This window comes from Mollisia scopiformis, assembly GCF_001500285.1.
Source record: "Mollisia scopiformis unplaced genomic scaffold LY89scaffold_39, whole genome shotgun sequence".
Taxonomy (NCBI): domain Eukaryota; kingdom Fungi; phylum Ascomycota; class Leotiomycetes; order Helotiales; family Mollisiaceae; genus Mollisia; species Mollisia scopiformis.
The window spans coordinates 128,923-148,602 of NW_017263619.1; the positions used below are offsets into that span (position 1 = coordinate 128,923).

The following is a 19,680-nucleotide window of genomic DNA, read 5'->3' on the forward strand; positions in this document are numbered from 1 at the left end:
ATTTCAGGTCATGTACTGACACAAATGTTCGACTTAAGTTGATCAGGCAAGGGAACCTTCCTCCCGCGTGTCATTGTTGCACAGAAGTAATCTTCAATGTTCGGAATCCAACCTCGGCACGCGATGACGGTATTTGTTGTTTGCCACAGCTGAGCTTCCTCCGCATTCTACTCCACACATGCACACGACAACTACAGCTTCACGATCAACGATATCGCGGCCACAGCAAGCAGTACTCATCATCTTGTTCTCGATAAAAAAGCTAGGATTTCGGAATAGCAGAGCAGTATGGCGCCTATTAAGGCCGCTACGCTCCCGATCATACCATTAGCAAAAGATACAGTCCTTCTTCCCGGAATTGTCCTTAGGATACCAGTTGCGGGCAATCGACCAGACATCCCAGCATTACTTTCAAGTGTATACAGCCGTGCAGCCTCGAAAACTCATGCTGAAAGGCTCGACAATGTCAACATCGCATGCGTGCCGCTCAATTCCCCATCCTTGTCCCAGAATGGGCAGAAGTTGATCTCGCAGGACGAGAACAAGTCGGATGCTAAAGAACGAGTAGACATAAACCCATCCCAAGCGACGAAGAAAGATTTGTTTGGATTTGGCACAGCAGCGAAGATATCTGGTGTGGAGGGTCGGGGCACTGGAGAGTTTGCTTTGCTGGTGGAAGGAGTGGCTAGAGTCCGGATAGAGAACATCACCCAGGATCGACCATTCTTTGGAGCGGATGTGATATACGAATACGATGATGGTGAGCATATTCATTATTTTGGATTGGCAGATGTGCTAAAATACTCCAGCAATAAATCCAGAAGACGTGGCCATGCAAGGCCTGTTTGCACATCTCAAACAGCTATCACGCGAGCTTTTGACTCTCCTTCGACTATCCTCTTTACTTCCTCGCACTTCCGGCTCGTCAGGCCTATCACCCGTGCTAGCACGCCGTCTTGAGATATTCATAGCACGGAAAGGACTACAAGATGCTGGGGTTCTAGCAGACTTTATGGCCAACATTGTTGAGAGCTCGTTCGAGGAAAAGCTGCAGATCTTGGCAGCTTTGGATGTGAAGGAAAGGGTCGAAAAGGCTATCGAGCTGCTCCAGCGACAGGTTGGGAATATCAAGAATAATGTTAGCATCACAACAATTACCAGTACTATTCCTTCCAATATCGATCTGGACCAGATGAACAAAATCAATCAGCGAACCAGAAGACCGGGAATGACTATGCCACCTGGGATGGCTAGCATGGGCGGAGGTCCAGAAGATGAGAATGAACCAAATGATATGGACGAATTGAAGAAGAAAATTGATGCTGCAAAGATGTCCCCGGAGGCCGCCAAAGTCGCAGATCGAGAATTGAAACGTCTAAAGAAAATGTCCCCAGCCCAAGCAGAATACCAAGTCACCAGGAATTATCTAGAAACCTTGACAGAAATTCCTTGGTCTGCGATGACAGAAGATCAGCTAGGTGTCGAGACCCTACCAAGAGCGAGGAGACAGCTAGACGACGATCATTATGGACTTGAGAAAGTTAAGAAACGATTGCTAGAGTACTTGGCTGTTCTCAAGCTCAAACAATCTATTAATCAGGATGTGAATACCCAGATCATAAAGGCAGAGGAAGAGAAAGCCGAAGAGAAGGTTGAAATCCTGAAGAGTAAGCGGCTGATTGATAAGTCCCCTATCCTTCTTCTGGTTGGCCCTCCAGGAGTTGGAAAGACAAGTCTAGCGAAGTCGGTGGCAACAGCACTTGGGCGCAAATTCCACCGAATATCTCTTGGCGGTGTTCGGGATGAAGCTGAGATCAGAGGTCATAGAAGGACCTATGTTGCAGCAATGCCTGGTTTGATTGTGCAAGGGTTGAAAAAAGTGGGTGTATGCAACCCAGTATTTCTCCTCGACGAGATTGACAAAGTTGGGTAAGTAATGTTCCAGACATTCTCGGTCGAATGTTGAGGCTGATTGTCCCAAAGTACGACAAACTTCAACGGTGATCCTTCAGCTGCCATGTTGGAGGTTCTCGATCCCGAGCAGAATCACACATTCACCGATCATTACGTCAATATCCCAATTGATCTCAGCAAAGTCTTGTTCATTGCAACAGCCAACAGTCTAGACACAATTCCTCCTCCACTTTTGGACCGAATGGAGACAATTTACTTGTCAGGATACACCACCCTAGAAAAACGACATATCGCTTTACAACATCTAATTCCGAAACAAATCCGGACAAGTGAGTACCCTTTTAATCGTGTTCTGCACATCGCTCACGCCGTGTAGACGGGCTTGGAGACGGGCAAGTAGAATTCAATCAGGATGTTGTGTCCAAAATCATCGAGTCCTATACTCGTGAATCAGGAGTCCGAAATTTGGAGCGAGAGATTGGTTCCGTCTGCCGTGCGAAGGCTGTGGAATATGCTGAAGCAAAAGACTCCGGGCATGAGGGTAAAGTTTCCCTATCTGACCAACATGAGCGGTGCTTACACGTCTTACAGAGAAATACAAACCGCAACTATCTGTGCAGGACATTGAAGACATTCTCGGAATCGAAAAGTACGACGAGGAAATTGCCGAGAAAACAAGGTATTTATCCGAACCCCCTCTTCATCACTCCCTCCCGGTGTTGTACTCCCCAAACCATGGGTGACTGCGTGGGATGCAAGATAGGAGATACAAAATCTCCGAAAATATATTAGAATGAGGTGATGGCTGACACTTGTACTCAGTCGACCCGGTATAGTGACTGGTCTCGTGGCCTACAGCTCAGGTGGCAACGGAAGCATACTTTTCATCGAGGTTGCCGATATGCCGGGAAGCGGGAGCGTGCAGCTCACGGGAAAGCTGGGAGACGTTCTCAAAGAAAGTGTCGAGGTTGCACTGAGTTGGGTCAAGGCCCATGCGTACGAACTTGGCCTGACAGCCGATCCTTCCGAGAACATCATGAAGAATCGTAGTATTCACGTTCATTGCCCGTCAGGTGCGATACCAAAGGTATGTTGAATGTGTCAAAAGGTATGACAATGTACTGAATTCGCTAGGATGGCCCATCTGCCGGTATGGCTCACACAATTGCACTTATTTCCTTGTTCTCTGGCAAGGCTGTACCTCCAACCATGGCCATGACGGTAAGTTTTCTTTCCGAGTAGGTTTGAGGCACTATGCTAATACGAGTCAGGGTGAGATCTCTCTCCGAGGCCGTGTTACAGCTGTCGGTGGCATCAAGGAAAAGCTCATTGGTGCTCTCCGAGCGGGCGTCAAGACCGTTTTACTACCCGCGCAGAACAGGAAAGAGTAGGTTACAATACTCCGATTATCTTTTTGCATGCACTAACCTTATTTCAGTGCCAAAGACTTACCACAGGAGGTCAAAGATGGATTGGAGATCATCCACGTTAGGTATGTGCAGTTCTTACCATCATTTAAGATGGCTCTAACGTGCAATAGACATATCTGGGAAGCAATGCGCCACGTCTGGCCTGAAGCACACTGGCCCGGCGAGCAAAATTTCGCTGGCATCGAAAGTCAGTTGTGAGCACCTTACCACTCCCGGTCAAGCAGGCGATCCTCTTGAGCATCAACCCTACTGTTGATCTCCACTCATTTCATTCTTACCTTGTCTTTTTTTTTTTGGTTTGGGCAGAGCACAGCACAGCGTAGCATTTGCTTCCTCCTTCAGCCTCATCTTGGAGTGCTATGGAATGGTATCACAGCAGCAGGCGTTCAAAGATGTATTTACACTACAAAATAGGACTAGGTAATAGGGCATGGAATAAACATTACTATCTAACCCCCTTGAGCCGCAAATTCGGAATGTGCCGTCGTTATCGTCTTGCATTAACTCGGAAGGAGGTAAGGAGAGATCATCACCGTTGTGTCTCGTGGGGCACAACATATCGCTTTCCCCGAGATGAGCTGTCATTTTGAAGCATGCGATTTTCAATGTTGGACTCGGGTTCTAGAGCAGGGCTCTTCAAGCTAACGGATGGAATGGAGATCTAGACTCTAGCAACAATCCCCGGACACAGAATTCGGAGCCCGGAATGTACAATGCAACGACGGGAACGATCACTTCCTCCAAACCAACACGAAACGAAACGAAGCAAGGGCAACGTTACACGACACGTCGTATTCTTGCCGGCCCAGACTGCCGACTACATTCAGCTGCAACGTGATCCCTCCCTCCCTCGGAACGAAGCGAAATGGGGATACACAAACAATGAGAGAGCACAGCATGGAGTCGGAAGCAAGCGGATCCGCGAGTGCAGGTAACCGCAGGAAGAGGAGAAGGAGGAGCTAGGGAATTTTCTGTCACGTGTAAAGGGGTGGGACGGGATGGATGTTGTGTGAGGTGGGACTAGGGCTCGGAGGAAGAAGGAGTGGTTGGGGTGTGGGAGGGAGGGGGTTTATTGTTGTTGTTGTTGGGCGGTGATGATGTGGGTATTCGTACTGTTTGGGAGGTAGTTATGATGAATGGTTTTGAGTTGGGATGGTACCTCAAAGGAGAGAAGGTGAGATGTGTGTGTGCCCTCGGAAATTCAGAAGAAATTAGGGCAAGAAGAAACAACAAACACACTTGCAAAATGTTCCGGCACGTATATTCCGAATCTGCACCCTCCGATTTCGTTGGGATGAACTGTTTTGCGGACAAATGGTTCATGCAACCAACGGGTATCGGAAGATATCTATCTCTCGTTCCTTCACTGGAACTCTGCATGCATATTTTTTCGGGAAGGGAAGCATATTGGGGCATGTGATGGCATGCATGTATGTATGTTTGTTTCTGCGCCCAGGATTCATGCCGTGTAGAAGATTTTTTTGCATTCAGCAACACTTATTATTGTTTGCTAGAAAAAAAGTACAAGTTGACTTGGGGTGGATGATGAGGAGTATGCATGCATGCTTGCTAATGCACCCAGCATTTCCGGGTTGCAGAAAGCCATCTACATGGGTCCTTGAACATGCATGCATAGATTGTTTGCAGCGGAGGTGCAGGAACGAGAGGGGTGTTGCATTTTGGCAGAACTTTGAAGAAGGTTCACGTGGGTGGTGGTGATGATGATGGAGAAAAGATACAGATATCCATCCGCACGTGCGAATGTGGTTGTCCGAGGATAAGTGGCTTCGACAAGTAGAGACATTGAAGGGGGAGAGAGAGAGACATGTTCGACAGCATGTATACGGCACAACGGGAATATTCAAGCCCCAAAAACACAAGCTGAGCTGAGACAAAACGAACATCTTTCAAAACCTAATATCACGCAATAACCTGTCTTACTGTTTTTTTCTTTTTCCTCGATCTCTTCAGAACGTGAGACGAAACAGGTGGCTCAGAAAATCCTTCAGAAACTCGGAAATCACGAAATCTCAGACCTCGGCGAAAGCAGGTATATTTCCTGTTCGAGGTACATTCTTGTTTTTATGTCTCAGCTCTTCTCTCCGGAAATACTTTTTCCCTGCTGAGACATCTTTATCACGCACGTATTCCTTTTTCCCGATCCAAGATCGAACAACGGAAGAATTCTCGGCACGTCGAGAAATATAAGATGTGGATCTTTTCTCGACCATTTGCAGAAGTGCAAGACATGGACTGCGCTCGAAGAAGTCTCGTTGACCTAACCTGGAACACGAGTTTCGGGCGGTGAAAATACTATCACGCGGACGAAAAGGTCTTGTGGTACCAAGTGAATCATCGCTCGGAGTCAACGGTCAAAGCTTCAATGACGACATTCTTCTTCTTCAGCTCGACACGATAGATTTGCTTGGCTCTCTCTTATTTCTTTTTTTTCTCCGATTCCGCGGAAATTTCCAATACAGATAGAGATAGATCTGACCGGATCACGGACCGAGAAGCTAGCTAGCCGTCCGTCCCAGCCAGCACTTAGGTACTATACTTGACATCAAAGAAAAGCTAGACGAGAAACGGTAATTATCTTCGTAGCACATCTCGAGAAATGATTAATGATCAAGTAACAAAAAGAAAAGAAAATGAAAAGAAAAGAAAGAAGCGAAGGATCGTGTCCCGGGAGCGAACAACAAGATCTACTTGTCATCTTCCCCGCTATCTATCTATCTATCTTTACCATACCTGTAAAAGAACTTCGCTTCGAGCCTTTCCTCCCTTCCTTCCTTCCTACTGCACCCACACTAAATCAATCCCCAACTTTCCTTCCCATCAACGACGAGTGCCGGCACCAATCCAAACCCACCCATCCACCCAAGCAGAAGATCGCCACACTACAGTAGCCCTGAGCTTAATCTAGCTGACACCTCGACGCAGTATTTGAGTTTTTGAACTTTGTTTCCCCGGACTTGTTTCCTAGAGTAGTAAGGATGATCTATCTAGTGGAGGGAGCGTGATTTAGGCTGAATGGTTTTTATGTACAGGTACCGCGTTGTTAGTCCATTTTTATGTTTCAATGGAAAATAGGAGGATAGGGAAATTTGGAAATCGGAAATCGAAAGAAAGGAGAATTTTAAGGATTTTTCCTTACTGGGGTGAATGCAGTAGCGGTTAATACAAACTTATTCCGTACGTTTGCGTCCCAAGTACATAGTTAGTTGTATCGAAAGAGAAACCGAAATTTCCGTGTCAGCCAAATTAATCCATCAATTGGCAGCTGTCACGAGCTTTCCTCTCCAGCTGCCAAGAAAACCGCATTTCTTGCTGCACATCATCACCACAGGAAACTACGAACTCTGTTGCTCGAATGGGATTAGATTTAGAGGCTGGTGTCGGCACTGGCCTCCAGGTCCAGCTCGCGCTTTCGGTTATGTGCCGAACCGGATTCGAGAGACTATTCACTTGATTGTTAGCTAGCTCACAATTTAGGCAGAAAAGAAAGACAAGGAGAATTTAGAAAAATCCCATTAAAGGAGTTTTGACTTTGCGATCGGATATCGGATCTTCAATCTCAATCTCGATCTTTCTCTCGGAAGAAAGGATCGTGGATGATCGGAACATAAAAAAAAGCAATATGTGTTGCCTTTTAATTCGTAGCTTCGATGTTGGAATTCCGGTAGCCAATGCAAGAAGTGAGATCGAGAGGCGCGTCTTGACTAACTAGTGTGGCGCAAAACAGGGCAATCCGGTGTTCCGCGGAAGAGCTTCAAGTAACTATGACTTGCAGCTGCATCACAAGCTGAAGATCGCGAACTAGTCCTCATGCAATAATTGACAGAAGGGGAAATTTGGGACTTTGACCAAGTATTCCTGAATGTTCGAGCCCCAATAATTGCATATTGTAGTGGTAGTAAAGAGCTGGAATCCAACCTCAAGGAGATCGCCGGTCGATGCACAGCCCACTACTGTACTTCACTTACTCATGGCATTGACTTATTGAAAAGTATCTAACCGAACCTTCACAGCTCAGCCTCATAGTGCAACGCCATGACAGCAAGGCTACTACAAGGCTGCATGCGCCTCATCTCCTCATCGTCGGCATCTGAGTCCAACTAAGTGGGGAGAATGCCGTCCGTTATTGATTGCTGGGCCATCAAGGCTGAGATTGGCGTGACTGGCGGCGTGCTATCGATTCTGTAATCGATAGCTTCCATGAGGTAATAAGTAATGAACCACCGCGTTTGGCGCGACACGCGCCTTTCGTGTTCACGACTGATTAATAACAGCTCGGATCTCGCAGCCGAAAACCACTCTATCTGATGCACTGAAAAAACGTGCGAAGGAAATTAAAAAATTCCTCTTTTGTGTGCCCATCTGATATTAACAAGGGGTCATGGAATATAGGACATGGCGCGGTTGGCGATCCTCGTTACCGTCAGCCCTTTTGGATCTGCGCGCCAGATCCAGAATGTCGGATAAGTTATTGGTGTATTATTAGGTGGAGCGGGCGTTTGGGAGTGGAGTGGATCGAGCTCGCGACGTCGTGTGTGCTCGGTGTGTAGGTATGTTCATCGGGTTCTCTCAAAGTAGTGATGATAGTGATGGAGTCTGGAATAAAGTTTGATGAAAACAGATAAACTGCGCACAGAGGCTTTTCGGAGAGAATAAAAAATGTTGAGTTAAACAGACAAAAAGAGGAAACCCCGTGCGCTGCTTTATTTCTCCGTCATCTGAAATGAGCCAAATTCATGCCTTCGACATCGTTGTTTTGAAGAGCACGTTCGTTCGTTCATGCCCCCCGCACTCTTTGCCGCCTTGCGGCGTACTGGCACGAGTACGAAGAGCGAGTATTCCCGCTCCCAGCGACATTGCACAATTTGCGCTGGGCCGTTTGAGATTAATGAGAGAAGCGTGGTCCACTTTTCGTTCGCAGCCTCGGGATTGACAGCCACATGTGACACGCTGGAGTCTCTCTTACTCTTCTGCGACCTTTTATTACGAGGCTTTTCATTTCGAAGCTGGGTGAAGCTTGGTATACATACGTAGTCCCAGTAGTTCCGAGGGCCTCGCTTAGAAAGGAGAGGGTAGCTGCCGTTGACGGTTGTTAGGGAGTGGTTGCAACTTTATGTGAGAGCACGTTGTACCTGTCAATGCCAATGTGGTTGTCGGTTGGTCTGGAAAGGAAGGCCACTGGCCCTATCATTCCATTCGTGTGCATCTTCCCCTGAAGGAGCGACAAAGCGATGAACGGGAGCACGGATCGTCCTGGTATCCCATCTCGGCTCCCAGAAAGAGGAACACGCCTGTGCAGAGTCTTGCGTCGTACGAGATAGCATGGCATGGTGGATCTGAGATTAGATGAGATCTGAACGATAAGGGAAAAAACTTTGTGACGGGCCCCATCCCGTTAGCGAGAGATGATGCCACCGCCACGAGGCGTTGTATCAGGGCTCAGGTTCAGGTTTTGGCTCTTACCAGACATGCATAATAATAAACGAGCCCGAACCTTGGCCTGGTCGCTCTATATCGTGATGCTCATATTACACATGGTTCGGTTGGGCCATCAAACGCATCATGATCCAGGGAATCAATAGCGTCCAATAACTCACCCTTTCCTCTGTGTCCGTCTGCTAATGGCGGGAAATTGAGCGCTCGAGCCAGGAGAGGGGACGTTGCCATGTCCGTGTTGTCTGGCTTGTTCCCATTTGGATCTTCATCCATACCCGAAAATATATTCCCATATGTGGAAAGACAAGGATATAAATTTCCATGTCCAGGGCAATCTCTCTCTCTTTCGCTTGGTTCCGAGGAGTCGTGACGTCCGTGAACTGGCAACATCGGCAAGTTGGGAGCGGCGGCGGCGTGTCTTTGATGAATGGTCCCCGGGTTTGATATTGCAGTACGACGAGTCTGAGATTTGTCTTCCAAAGAAGAATCTGCTCCGATGCTCTCTCTCGTATTGGCATTGTTTGGGATCGTTCGTTCTCTGGAACCGCTCCAGCGCCGGAAGCAGGCATAATAGACGTACAGTGTCGTGTGCTTGCTGGGTCCAATTCCAATCTGCGGCTGCACACCGTCAATCAGTACCAGCGGATGCAACCTCACGAGCCCTCCAATAGCCGCACAAGTGCACGATCAGGGTCGCATAAAACACCACCCCGCCATCAAGGATAGAGGATGGACGAGCGCGCGCAGAGCCAGGTCGCTGTGAAATAAAAGAGGTTGTCATCTGCGATCCTGAAGCCCTGACTCGTCCACACAGCCAGATGCATAATGAAAGTCCAAGCTCGCAAACCTTGATGTTCCCAGTTTCCGTTTCTGCTGGTCGGAAGGGGCAAGGCACGCATGATTGAGGGTGCCGAAATCAGCTATTGTTCATAGCGAATATTGGGAGGCATAATGAAGATGCGCATGTTGTGGAAACGTGCACTGCGTGGATGTTGAGGCTGATGGCGATGTGTTCATCTCATCGGACTATTCCCCGCTCGGGATCGCGAGCCAGGCGGCGAGTTATGCCTCAAAACGAGCGAAATTAGACGAACTATTGGCAGGGCTATTGCCTGAGGCCGTTTTATGCTTTTCTGGGGGCGTCGATCGTGATGTTACTATACTACAATTGAACGGCGATGCTTGTTCCTGAGCGTGACGGTGATTTTGACAACGTCGAGGCTCAATTTATTTCCAGGACCCAGAAAAGGTGACAGAGGCGTGAGCGTTCTCCGGCGTGATCTTCCGGTCCAGCTGTCGTCCGAAGTATTTCATACAGCAGTTTTGGCTTTGGGGATCCACTTGCGCACGTCGTCTCGGGAAGCGTTCAGTTTCCAGAAGCCAAGTCTCTGGTGGGTAACGAGTCCAACGGCTTCCAACATCCACCAAGCCTCACTATGGCAAAGTTAAAACGACGCCTCTGGATTTTCCTTCAGCACGGCATGCTGCTGGCTGCTGCACGCAAGCTCTGCTCGCAGCGAGTGGCAGACACTAAAGCCCATCGGGCAGCTGTCAGTTGGACTGGACCAAGGGCGTGGGCCGTAGGAGTTAGTCCTGTACGGTATCCTGTCCAGCAGTACAATAGCGAGGGTGAGGGTGGGCCACAGCGCGGACGATGGCGTCGCTAGATGCGGGAAGCAACTGGAGCAGAAAATCTAAAGTGATGCAGAGGTCCGCCGTTTGGGTCAAGTCGTGCGTCGCCGGCGTGCTCTGACGCTGCTCTAGCTCCACGTCCTCCAGCAAATTGCAGGTAGCAATCAGGGATCTCACTCCCTGTCAAAGTCTCTGAAGTTGGAGCTGGCAAACTCAAATATCCCTCTGCTGCGGCTAACTACTTAGAGCAATTCACGACTCGATGCTGACTGACATCGGACCACAGGCGCATTGTGGTTCGTGATCCCCTCGAGTCGGGACTCTTCATGCGGATCGGGCTGCACACTCACTGTAGACACACGCATCGGGGACGAGAGACGAGAGTGAGACGGCGTGTGGTGGTCTAAATTTAGGTGTCTGCTGGCTGCTGCCATGGATGTCCCAGCTGAGGAGAGAGTACCTAACATAGAACACGATATTTGCTCGAATGGAGCAGTGCATCGACGCTGGAAGGGTCTCAGATTGGGAGACGCCTTGCAGATGCGCGAGGTGCATTTTGACTGCTGCAGACCGGGGCTGTCCTCGGACGGGATGTGCTCATGAAGGAAGGAAGGATATCTTCTTGAACCCTCGAGGATAAGAGACAATTTGGAGAATCCTGTACCTGTCTGTAGAACGTGTCGCCGTAGCTACGTAGACATGGTCGTGGCCGGGTCATGGATATTGACATCGTTTGTGGCGCTTGCCGTAGTTACCGAAACGCAGGCCAGATGGGTGCAGATTGAAGGAGGGATAGGGATAGGGATAGGTATTAGGGATTAGGGATCATGGATGGAGGAAATTGGGGAGATGGGACGAGCAGCAAGATCGGTTGAGTATGCGGGTATGTGTGTACTGTACTGTATTGTATTGTATGTGTGTTCGGATCTGTTGAGTGTGCGTGTGTCCAGGAAATCACAAATATGGTTGGTGACAGCCACTCGACCGCACTGGCACAGCCGGCTGACTGGGGAAAGAGCGAGGGTTGCGGATGGGATTGGGATACTGTCGAGGGGGATGCTTGCGTAGGCGTGCGTGGGCGTCGGACGTTGAAGGCTTGAAGCACCCAGCTACGTAGGCGAAGACAGACAGACAGGTAGGTAGAAATGAACAGACTGACTGACTCAATACCACTCACTGGCTGATGCAAAGGTGGAAAAACTCAATCTGGTGGAGGTGGAACTGGTGGCAGTCTGAGAAGATGTCAAGCAGTTCAAGCCACCTGCACCTTCACCTGCATTCAGTCTGCACGCAGCCGTTTGATGCCGGGTCCTTGATGCTTGCTTGAGCCCGGTCGTGCTATTGTCCTGGCATGGCCCGTCTGGAGATTCGGGATGGATCATCAGGATCGCCCAAAGGGTCGGACTATTGTTTGGCACTGTCGAAATATGTTGCAACGAGAAGAGAACACGAACACTTTGGCAAATTTTGGCGAATTTTGGCGAATTTTGGCGACGCTGTTGGTTTGCTCTGCGCCCGCCATGCGCAATGGCCTATGAGAAGAGCGGGATGGCGTGGATTGGAGATGGAGGGGTAAATTGAAAGTTGTGTGCTCAGCTCTCATCTCATTTCAACCATCGACATCCAACTGTAACGATGTTGGAACAAGCTCGCGCCGACCAGGTCCTCGTTATTGTCCGGTGAAGATTGCAACGGGCGTGCCGTGCGGTGGTTTATGATGGGATGACGGGGTTCTGTGACAGCTGCGAGGGCGTCGTAGGGTTGGTATGGAGGGGGAGGATGACGATGGCCGCGGTGAGGAAATTAGAGGCTCAAGATTCGGGTTTGATGGACAGGAAGCATGTTTTGTAAAGCTCCGATACGCACTCGGGCCAACTCCTGGGCTGTCCGCATTGGGACAACCCAGTCGTCGCCATGATCGGAATGGGTCGAGTCGAGTGTCATAGAGGATTGTGCTTGTACTGTATGGTAGGGAGGGAGAGAGCGAAGACGGGGACTAGGACTGGGACTGGGACTGGGATGAGAAGCCGTAAAGCATGAAAAACACTTTGATCACTCGCCAGCTCTTGCTTGCTGGTGGAGGTGCCGGCGATGGTACCTGACCTAAAGTCGCCTACGGCATATACTTTGCGGCCAGCTACAATATATATTGCATTACTTTGCTCGATGGTGGATCTGCCGTCAATTTCACCCTGTCCGAGAGCTGTTCATTCGTTGGGGGAGGAGGAAGCCGCCACGCCTGTATATACCATACCTACCTGACCTGCCTCCCTGCTCGACTCTCCTCTACCTTTTTCTCCCCTGGCCAGCTCCAGCTCCAGCTCCACGTCTAACCCGAAAGTTCAACATACTTGTACTTGTACTGGGTTGACTGCTTGTGCTCTTCTTTACTCTCTCTTCTTCCCTCTCTCCTCTTCTTGTCTCCTCTGCTTTCCATTGGCCGATACTCATTGGCAGTTCGGCACGGCGAGGCATCACGGCACGGCCATCCACAACATATCTCAACGACAACGGGTCAATCAGAGACATTCGACATCCTCCGAAGTGAAGAACCACCATACGGAGATTATTCACAGAGACTGTGTGATCACATCACCGTTTCAGGCGGCGCAAAGAAGGTACGCAGACCAATTTCATAGCTGCTGTTTCTGTCCTATCCCCTTCAACCATTTACCCTCGCCTTTCAGCTATTGTCGTCTTGAGATTACGTACTCTGGTCTCTTCGTCGTCCAGGCCCAGATCAGAGGCCGAGAATCAATGCTCGGATGAGAGTTCACATGGAGTTCCAGCGGACAGACATGGTGGCAGCGAGCAGAAGTGAGGTGCATCTCGCTGTCTGTCAGAAGTGCAAGTCCAGTCCAGAGGAGTCAACATCTGCACCTCCACCTGCATAGCATCTGCGGGCTGCAGCTGTTGGAGCGCACGTCGAGATCCCCAAGGGACATGCATCCTCCTTCGACAGCGGGATCGCCAATCCGTGGAGGCCCTGGAGCATCCCAACGGCTGTCTCTGCTCGACAGCGGGCCTTGCACAGCTGCAGGTCAATTCTAGTCTGGTCTGTCTCCACGGCCTCTTCTGAGTTCTCTTCTCTTCTGGGCCCCCTTGCGTGCGGATGCACACGCCGCAGAGAACCCAGTCCCAAGTACCCAACTCCCAGGCATGCAGACTCCGTACATTTCCACCTCCCAAGTTTAGGGAACGGGATGAGCAGAGCCAGACAGACTAGATTGGCAGCAGCAGCACCAGCAACCACTCAAGCAAGCCATCCCGCCAACCCAACTCCCTCCCTTCACTACCCATCATCCATCACCCTCACCCTGCCACAGTTCCACTTGGTCAAGCAACTGAATCTCGGAGACCTAAACTAAAGTTCAGCAGGGGTGTCGAATTTTAACTCCATAAGATCAACCTCCCTCGAGCTGCCCCCCCGCCCAGTCGACACCGCAGGCGAATGCACGTCCTCCTGCTACCCTGGAGAGCCACCGTCCGTCAACGCCCCTGTCGAACCCTGACTAGCTAGCCGACATTCCTGGCATATCCTACTTAGCACTGGCCAGCCCGCCTAACCCGCCTAACCCGAACAACGCTAAGTCACTAACACTCACTAAACCGCTACGCTAAGCTGCACTCACGCTGCAGGCCCCCAGTTCAGAGCCCGCTGTCCAGGGCCCACCAGCCGCGCGAACGGTGGACGCTGAACAACTGCTTGGGTCGACGTGACTTCACCACTACCCGACACGACGGTGTCAGAAGAAAAGAAGAAAAAAAAGGGACGAAGGAGCCAAGGACGGACGGATACGACTGGGACCTCCTTCTTGCGGACTGACTTGACTTGACTGGTAGCTGTACCATACCGACCAACCGACATACCAACGTCGTGCACCGCGTTGCTTCACGGCCTCTCGAACTCGGTCCATTCCCAATCCAATCGAGTGCGCGCTGCTCGAGGCACGCACGCTGGGACGCTCCCTTTTCTGCTCTGTTGCCCCATCTCAGAGTCCAATTGAATTGTCAGACAAGCCAATACAAGCTCTGTTTCCATTCATCCCATCAGACTTTGCGCCTGCATTTGCTTTTGCTTTTCTCCCCGGTTTCCAGACGATTTGCGGACGCTACCGACCACGCTTAACAAGCCTCACCCATACCTCATTATTTCACCTACATATCCTTACCATACCTTATCGATATACCTTGCCGCTCTTCATACAAGAATAACTCTCCAAGGTACCCTTCACCCATTGCACACCGACAACCCAAAATCAAGCACCAAAAAGCCAAATCGAGGTCGTCCCGAACCCGTACCACGATCCAGCTTCCAGTACCACGCCGAACATCCTGGCAACGACTCTTGTTCCATTCCAACTCTAATACGCACTCCCTCAACCCACGCTTTCGTTCAGTACCACCAAACCACCACCTGTACAGTCTCACGGCCGCGATCACGATTAATTTTTAAGTCTTATTACCGCGAATTCCCTTCCGAAATCCGAACGGCAATTCGGGGTTTGGTCCTTGCTCGAAGCTCTGTTCATATCCATCACCGAAGCAAGGGTTCGAGATCACCTACGCACGTTGCACATCCCGCACTTTTTTTCTACTCTTGCTGCAGCTCTCCGACCACGTCAGTTCTTCACGAACATTTTGCATCTGCGGTATTACCTGCGGTACATGTCTTGTGAGATCTTGTCTTGTCTCATCTGACTGCGAAACTAGCGCATACGATTCGGAGACACACTTGGGTAGCTCTTCCCGAACACAGACATTCGATCTCCTCCACCCGGAGCTGCTGGTCCTGTCCTCCACCCCATCACATTCTTTGGCATTGAAGCTGCGCGCATTCTTCCCGCGCGTCAAAGGCTTCTGCCCGTCCTAGAGGTGAGTAGTGAGAAACAGACAGAAGGGAACGTTCATGATCTTATGCTGAGCAGTCCAGACCATTCTTTTCAAATCCAGTCGCAAACAGAAGCCCGACCTTCTCGAGGCCGGTGGAATCATCCAAGGGCTTTCCAGAGCATGCAGATACCGAGTAAACAGCCTTACCAGCGACTTACATATCTTTCTTCCCGTTGGAGAAGAGGTGGGACGTCTGCGAGATTCGGATCGCATTCCCCAGACCGACGTCGCTCTTGTTGATCCCGTCTTTTCCATGCAATCCTCAACTCTACGCCGCGACCATTCGTACACATCACTCGGCGAGCGTCGAGGAAAATCAGACCTGGCGCGGTTTTCCCTGGATTTGAGTTGGGCCAGAGCGGTGTCCGACAGTGCTCGTTCAAGGGCATACCCCTCTCCGCCCATGTCAGGATCTCCGCCGCTTCCACCAAGACGAAACCCCGAGTCCAGCGATCGTGGTCATGGAAGCTATGGATCGAGTGGGCAGGACGTCTATAGGGGAATACAAACACCGCAGATGGAGCATGCGGAACAGCAGCGAGGGCCGCTCATGCGCGGATACGTGCCAGATCAAGGGCCTTCGATGCCATATCCAGGACCGTACAGTCTAGCCAACATGCCACACGCCCAAATGCAATATCAACCACAACTTCCACAGATGGTTCCACAACCACAACAACAGCAGCAGCAACTTCATGGCTATGCGCCTCATCCCCCGCAACCTCCCGCGCCATTCTCAACGCCTGACCGACCGCCAATCAGCCAGACCTCCGAATTTACCTCCCCGAAACAGCAAAGAAAGACAAAAGGGCACGTAGCGTCGGCTTGCGTGCCTTGCAAGAGGGCGCATCTCAGGCAAGTCAGACACGCCTCTCTGAAGGAAGGCAAGCTAACCCGTGAACAGGTGTGATGGTACGTTTGTCTCAGCTATGATACCGCGATTTTTGCTTTTCTCCCCGAACATGCCCACATCTGTCATCGAGTGCGTGCTCGTGCAATCTTGCTTTTTGTGCTCATCCAATTTGGCGGCGCCGGGCACGACAAGTCAGAAAGTACTACCGTGTTTCTCCCATGCCATTGGCACAGGCGTGTCTTGTTTCAGCCAATTTTGGATTGGGAGATGATCGATATGTTCCGAGGGCCATCCTCTTTGTTTTTTTTTACCCCGCTCAAGCGAGCACATATAGCTGCTATGCGGCGCCACTTACTTGAAATCTGTTGCGCGCAATGATCTCCTTTCTCCTGCGCCACCGCACGGTGTCACTCCCCTAGCGTTTTTATATCGTTGCGGGCGGCAGACGTCAAAAAAATCGAGCTGACCTGGCCTGGTCCTTTGATCGCTCGCAGGATCAAGGTTGATGGAAAATTGGTTGATCCGCCCGGCCACGAGCGAGACGATGGCGGGGTCCCGGCCCGATTGGCGGGTCCAGCACCGATGGAATGGCAGCGTGGCATAAGTGGCATAAGCAGACGCATAAATGGCACCTAGCGGGCGAAGTTATCCCAGTTGTCTCCCATTTATGCAAGCGCAAGACATCTGATGCCCATCCCCTATTCCTATTCTTGGTAACGAAGCCGAGCAGGATCAGACCGCCGTCTCGCGTCCATTTCCTGGCACAGCTTGGTAACGACTGTCCATCCCGCTCGACTTCCGCATTCGTGGGCAGCGCAGGGAATAATGATGCGTCACGGTTTGACGGTTGACGGCAGATCGACCGTTGTGTTCATTTTTGCTTGGCTTTTCTCAATGATTTCCAAAGCCGAAAAGTTAATCTGATCCCCAGACTTGAGATGTCCGAGGCTGGTCCAGGAATAGTAGCCGGTTTCAAGTGAAAATTCCCTCTCGCACGACCATGTGAGAAGGCTTCTCCGGAACTACTGTCGTGTGGCCGTTCATCGGTACATGATACTGGGCAAGCGCAGACGAGTTTTTGAGATCGTGGTTTCAAATCTCGAGATGTTCGATGCAGTGGCGTCCCATCTGGCAGCATCTGGAGGGAACTACGTCCCATGTTTGCTATTTTTACGACGTCGTCGCATCTCGTAGCTTTTTCTGTTTTTGTCTTTAGACCAAACCTAGATTTGCTGACTAGCGCAACAGCTCAGCGACCATGCTCACGCTGTTTGAGCAACGGAAAGGAGGATGCGTGCGTCGATGTGCAGCACAAGAAGAGAGGTCGACCACGTTTGCGGGATGAACGGGAGCCGCGATTCGAAGGAGTAGGACAAGGATATCCTCAGCATCCTGAGGCCTCGATGAGACGTCCGCTTTCGTCCTATAATCCCAGCGATCAGTCTGGGTTCTCAGATACTATGCAGAGATCGAACTCGTATAGGGTCTTGAAGTCGCAGGGAGGTGGTCCGATGGGTGGTCCAATGGCTCCAAGGTATCTCGATCATGCAAGTGCTGCAGATGCTAACATCTATGGGGCTCCAATGCCTCTGACTGCCAGAATGGGTCCATCACAAGAACCTGCTTGCGCTTATCTTAACCTTGAAATGCAGATCGTCAAGGCTACTCCGAGTTTTGGCGAAACAATAGGTGTTCCTTCGGTCTACCAAAGAAAATTACAGGACATCGTAAGTCCTAACGATCGGGATAAAGTAGCTCGTCTCCAAAGGATATTCGAGGATGAGCGTCGTGAAAGAGAACCAAACATTCTCCCTCCCATATACCTCGTCAAGTTCGAGGATGATCGCGTCATCCAGTCGTTGGGATTTGGTCCTGAAGAGATGGGACAACCCAGAGCTGACAAGCCGGAGATGTTCACTTTCCATGCACCAGATGGGCAACAAAGGACTTTCCAGATCCGTATGGGCCTGGCCAAGAAGGAGTCGACATATTATATCGTCCTCCAGATACATGTCCCTCCTACCCAACAGCAGTTCCCCCAACAAGTGGCGTCGCAATATCCCCAAGATTCTTGGTCTCGAGATTCACAGCAGCAATATGGTTATCAGACCCCTCAACAATCGTTCGCTCCGAACCCTGCTCTCTCTCCTTTCACCGCTACTCCTGGATTTGGCGACCCTCGTGGTGATATGACAGCTTATCGAACTCCAGGACCTCTTGGAGCCAACATTCCTCAATCTGCGAGTATGTCTTATGCCCAAGCTCCCCCGAGACAGGATTACCCTCAAGGTCAAACTCCATATCAAACGCCACGCAGCGAGCTCCAGCAAACGCAACCGCAACGACAACATGACCTCCAATTGCCCCCAATACGAGATCAACGAGGTGAAAGCTCCTCGGGCGATCCCATGCGGCGCAGGGATGATCGCAGCGGTCGCGTTGACATTGGTGGACTTCTCGAGAATCCAGACCGTTCACGAAGGGGACCTGGTGGACCTTGATCTTTTCGCAAAACCGGATTCGGCATGTGAATCTACTCGGTCTGAAATTTGCTTCGGCGCCAAACACGAGTGTTTCTCTTCGTCTTTCGCGATGGTTGTACTCGTCGCGTTCCTGACACGGTCTCGTGTCACCTTTTCTATCCGACAATGATCTTCTAGATGGTACCCTCTCCTACTTCTTGTACTATAACTTGGTTGTGGATGTGATAGCGTTTCTTTCCTCTCATGTGAAGATACCAACCTGTATATTACCATGTTCTTTTTTCCCGGTTTCTGTCTTTTCCTGGTTGAGCTTTTCGCGCGGGGGCTAATCGTGCATCACAACGGCGTTGTCTTTTTTGCATCCATCCTAGGCGGGGTAGGCTTCTTGTTGTACGATACGGAATGGAGAATCGAGATGTGTTGATGAATAGTATTCGGGAATGAATGATGTCCTTTTTTTCGTCTGATTTGTTTTCTTTCGTTTGCGAGTGTTTGTGGTTGGAGGTTGCGTGAGGAGGTGTTGAGGAAGCTAGTTTACGGACAAGCTTCTCCCCTGCAGCGGTTCCTGCGGCTGAGAGGTCGGCGCTTGGCTGGATGTAGGTAGTGTAGTGTAGTGAAGTAAATCGAATAGGAAGACAAGTTTTCGAGCCAATTTGTCTAACATGTGTAATTATTCAAATTGAATCTCAGAGGAATTTCTGAGGATAGACAGACGCATGGATGGAAGTCGCCCACCCATTTCAGCCTGATGCTCAAACATTTACTGTCTTGTCTTGTCTGTCCCTTGGTGCTTGGACTTGCTGATGCCCCACATTATCATATTCCCCATCCCATCCCGTTCATATATAAGTACTGTCAAATTGTTAATATCAATGAATCAATTGAAGACAGGTCGTGATGCGATTCCATTGGTCGATTGACGGTTGGTCCGGAGAATTTCTAGAATGGGCGCGCGCGCGCGGGGAGTAGGGGAGGGAAGTGTGGGGTAAGCTTAGGGACAGGGATTATTAGGTGAGGAGTA

The 19,680-nt window shown here is 50.3% G+C and overlaps 3 protein-coding genes across 3 annotated transcripts; 2 read left to right on the forward strand and 1 right to left on the reverse strand.

Moving 5' to 3' along the window:
• LY89DRAFT_790057 (ATP-dependent protease-like protein la) lies at positions 1-3,790 on the forward strand. Its single transcript, XM_018223329.1, has 10 exons — positions 1-760; positions 810-1,929; positions 1,984-2,243; positions 2,291-2,455; positions 2,506-2,593; positions 2,737-3,001; positions 3,049-3,135; positions 3,186-3,301; positions 3,353-3,406; positions 3,455-3,790. Exons 1-10 carry the CDS (start codon positions 289-291, stop codon positions 3,540-3,542), a joined length of 2,715 nt encoding a protein of 904 aa, XP_018061315.1. The 5' UTR covers positions 1-288; the 3' UTR covers positions 3,543-3,790.
• A 1,007-nt stretch (positions 3,791-4,797) lies between these two features.
• On the reverse strand, positions 4,798-5,604 carry LY89DRAFT_373828 (uncharacterized protein). Its single transcript, XM_018207071.1, has one exon. The coding sequence runs from the start codon at positions 5,246-5,248 to the stop codon at positions 4,832-4,834; it is 417 nt and encodes a 138-aa protein (XP_018061316.1). The 5' UTR covers positions 5,249-5,604; the 3' UTR covers positions 4,798-4,831.
• A 9,972-nt stretch (positions 5,605-15,576) lies between these two features.
• LY89DRAFT_661113 (uncharacterized protein) lies at positions 15,577-18,677 on the forward strand (the record flags this gene model as incomplete). The annotated part of the gene is made up of 2 exons (XM_018212586.1): positions 15,577-16,182; positions 17,430-18,677. 2 exons carry the CDS (start codon positions 15,577-15,579, stop codon positions 18,675-18,677), a joined length of 1,854 nt encoding a protein of 617 aa, XP_018061317.1.
• Between the last annotated feature and the right edge of the window lie 1,003 nt (positions 18,678-19,680).

Excerpts from the sequence above, each read along its gene's own strand:
- LY89DRAFT_373828 (XM_018207071.1), bottom strand. The coding sequence starts at position 5,248 with ATGTTCGTTTTGTCTCAGCTCAGCTTGTGTTTTTGGGGCTTGAATATT.
- LY89DRAFT_790057 (XM_018223329.1), top strand. The coding sequence starts at position 289 with ATGGCGCCTATTAAGGCCGCTACGCTCCCGATCATACCATTAGCAAAA. Across the intron at positions 761-809 it reads GATATACGAATACGATGATG|CAATAAATCCAGAAGACGTG; the intron begins GTGAGCATATTC and ends AAAATACTCCAG. Across the intron at positions 1,930-1,983 it reads GACGAGATTGACAAAGTTGG|TACGACAAACTTCAACGGTG; the intron begins GTAAGTAATGTT and ends ATTGTCCCAAAG.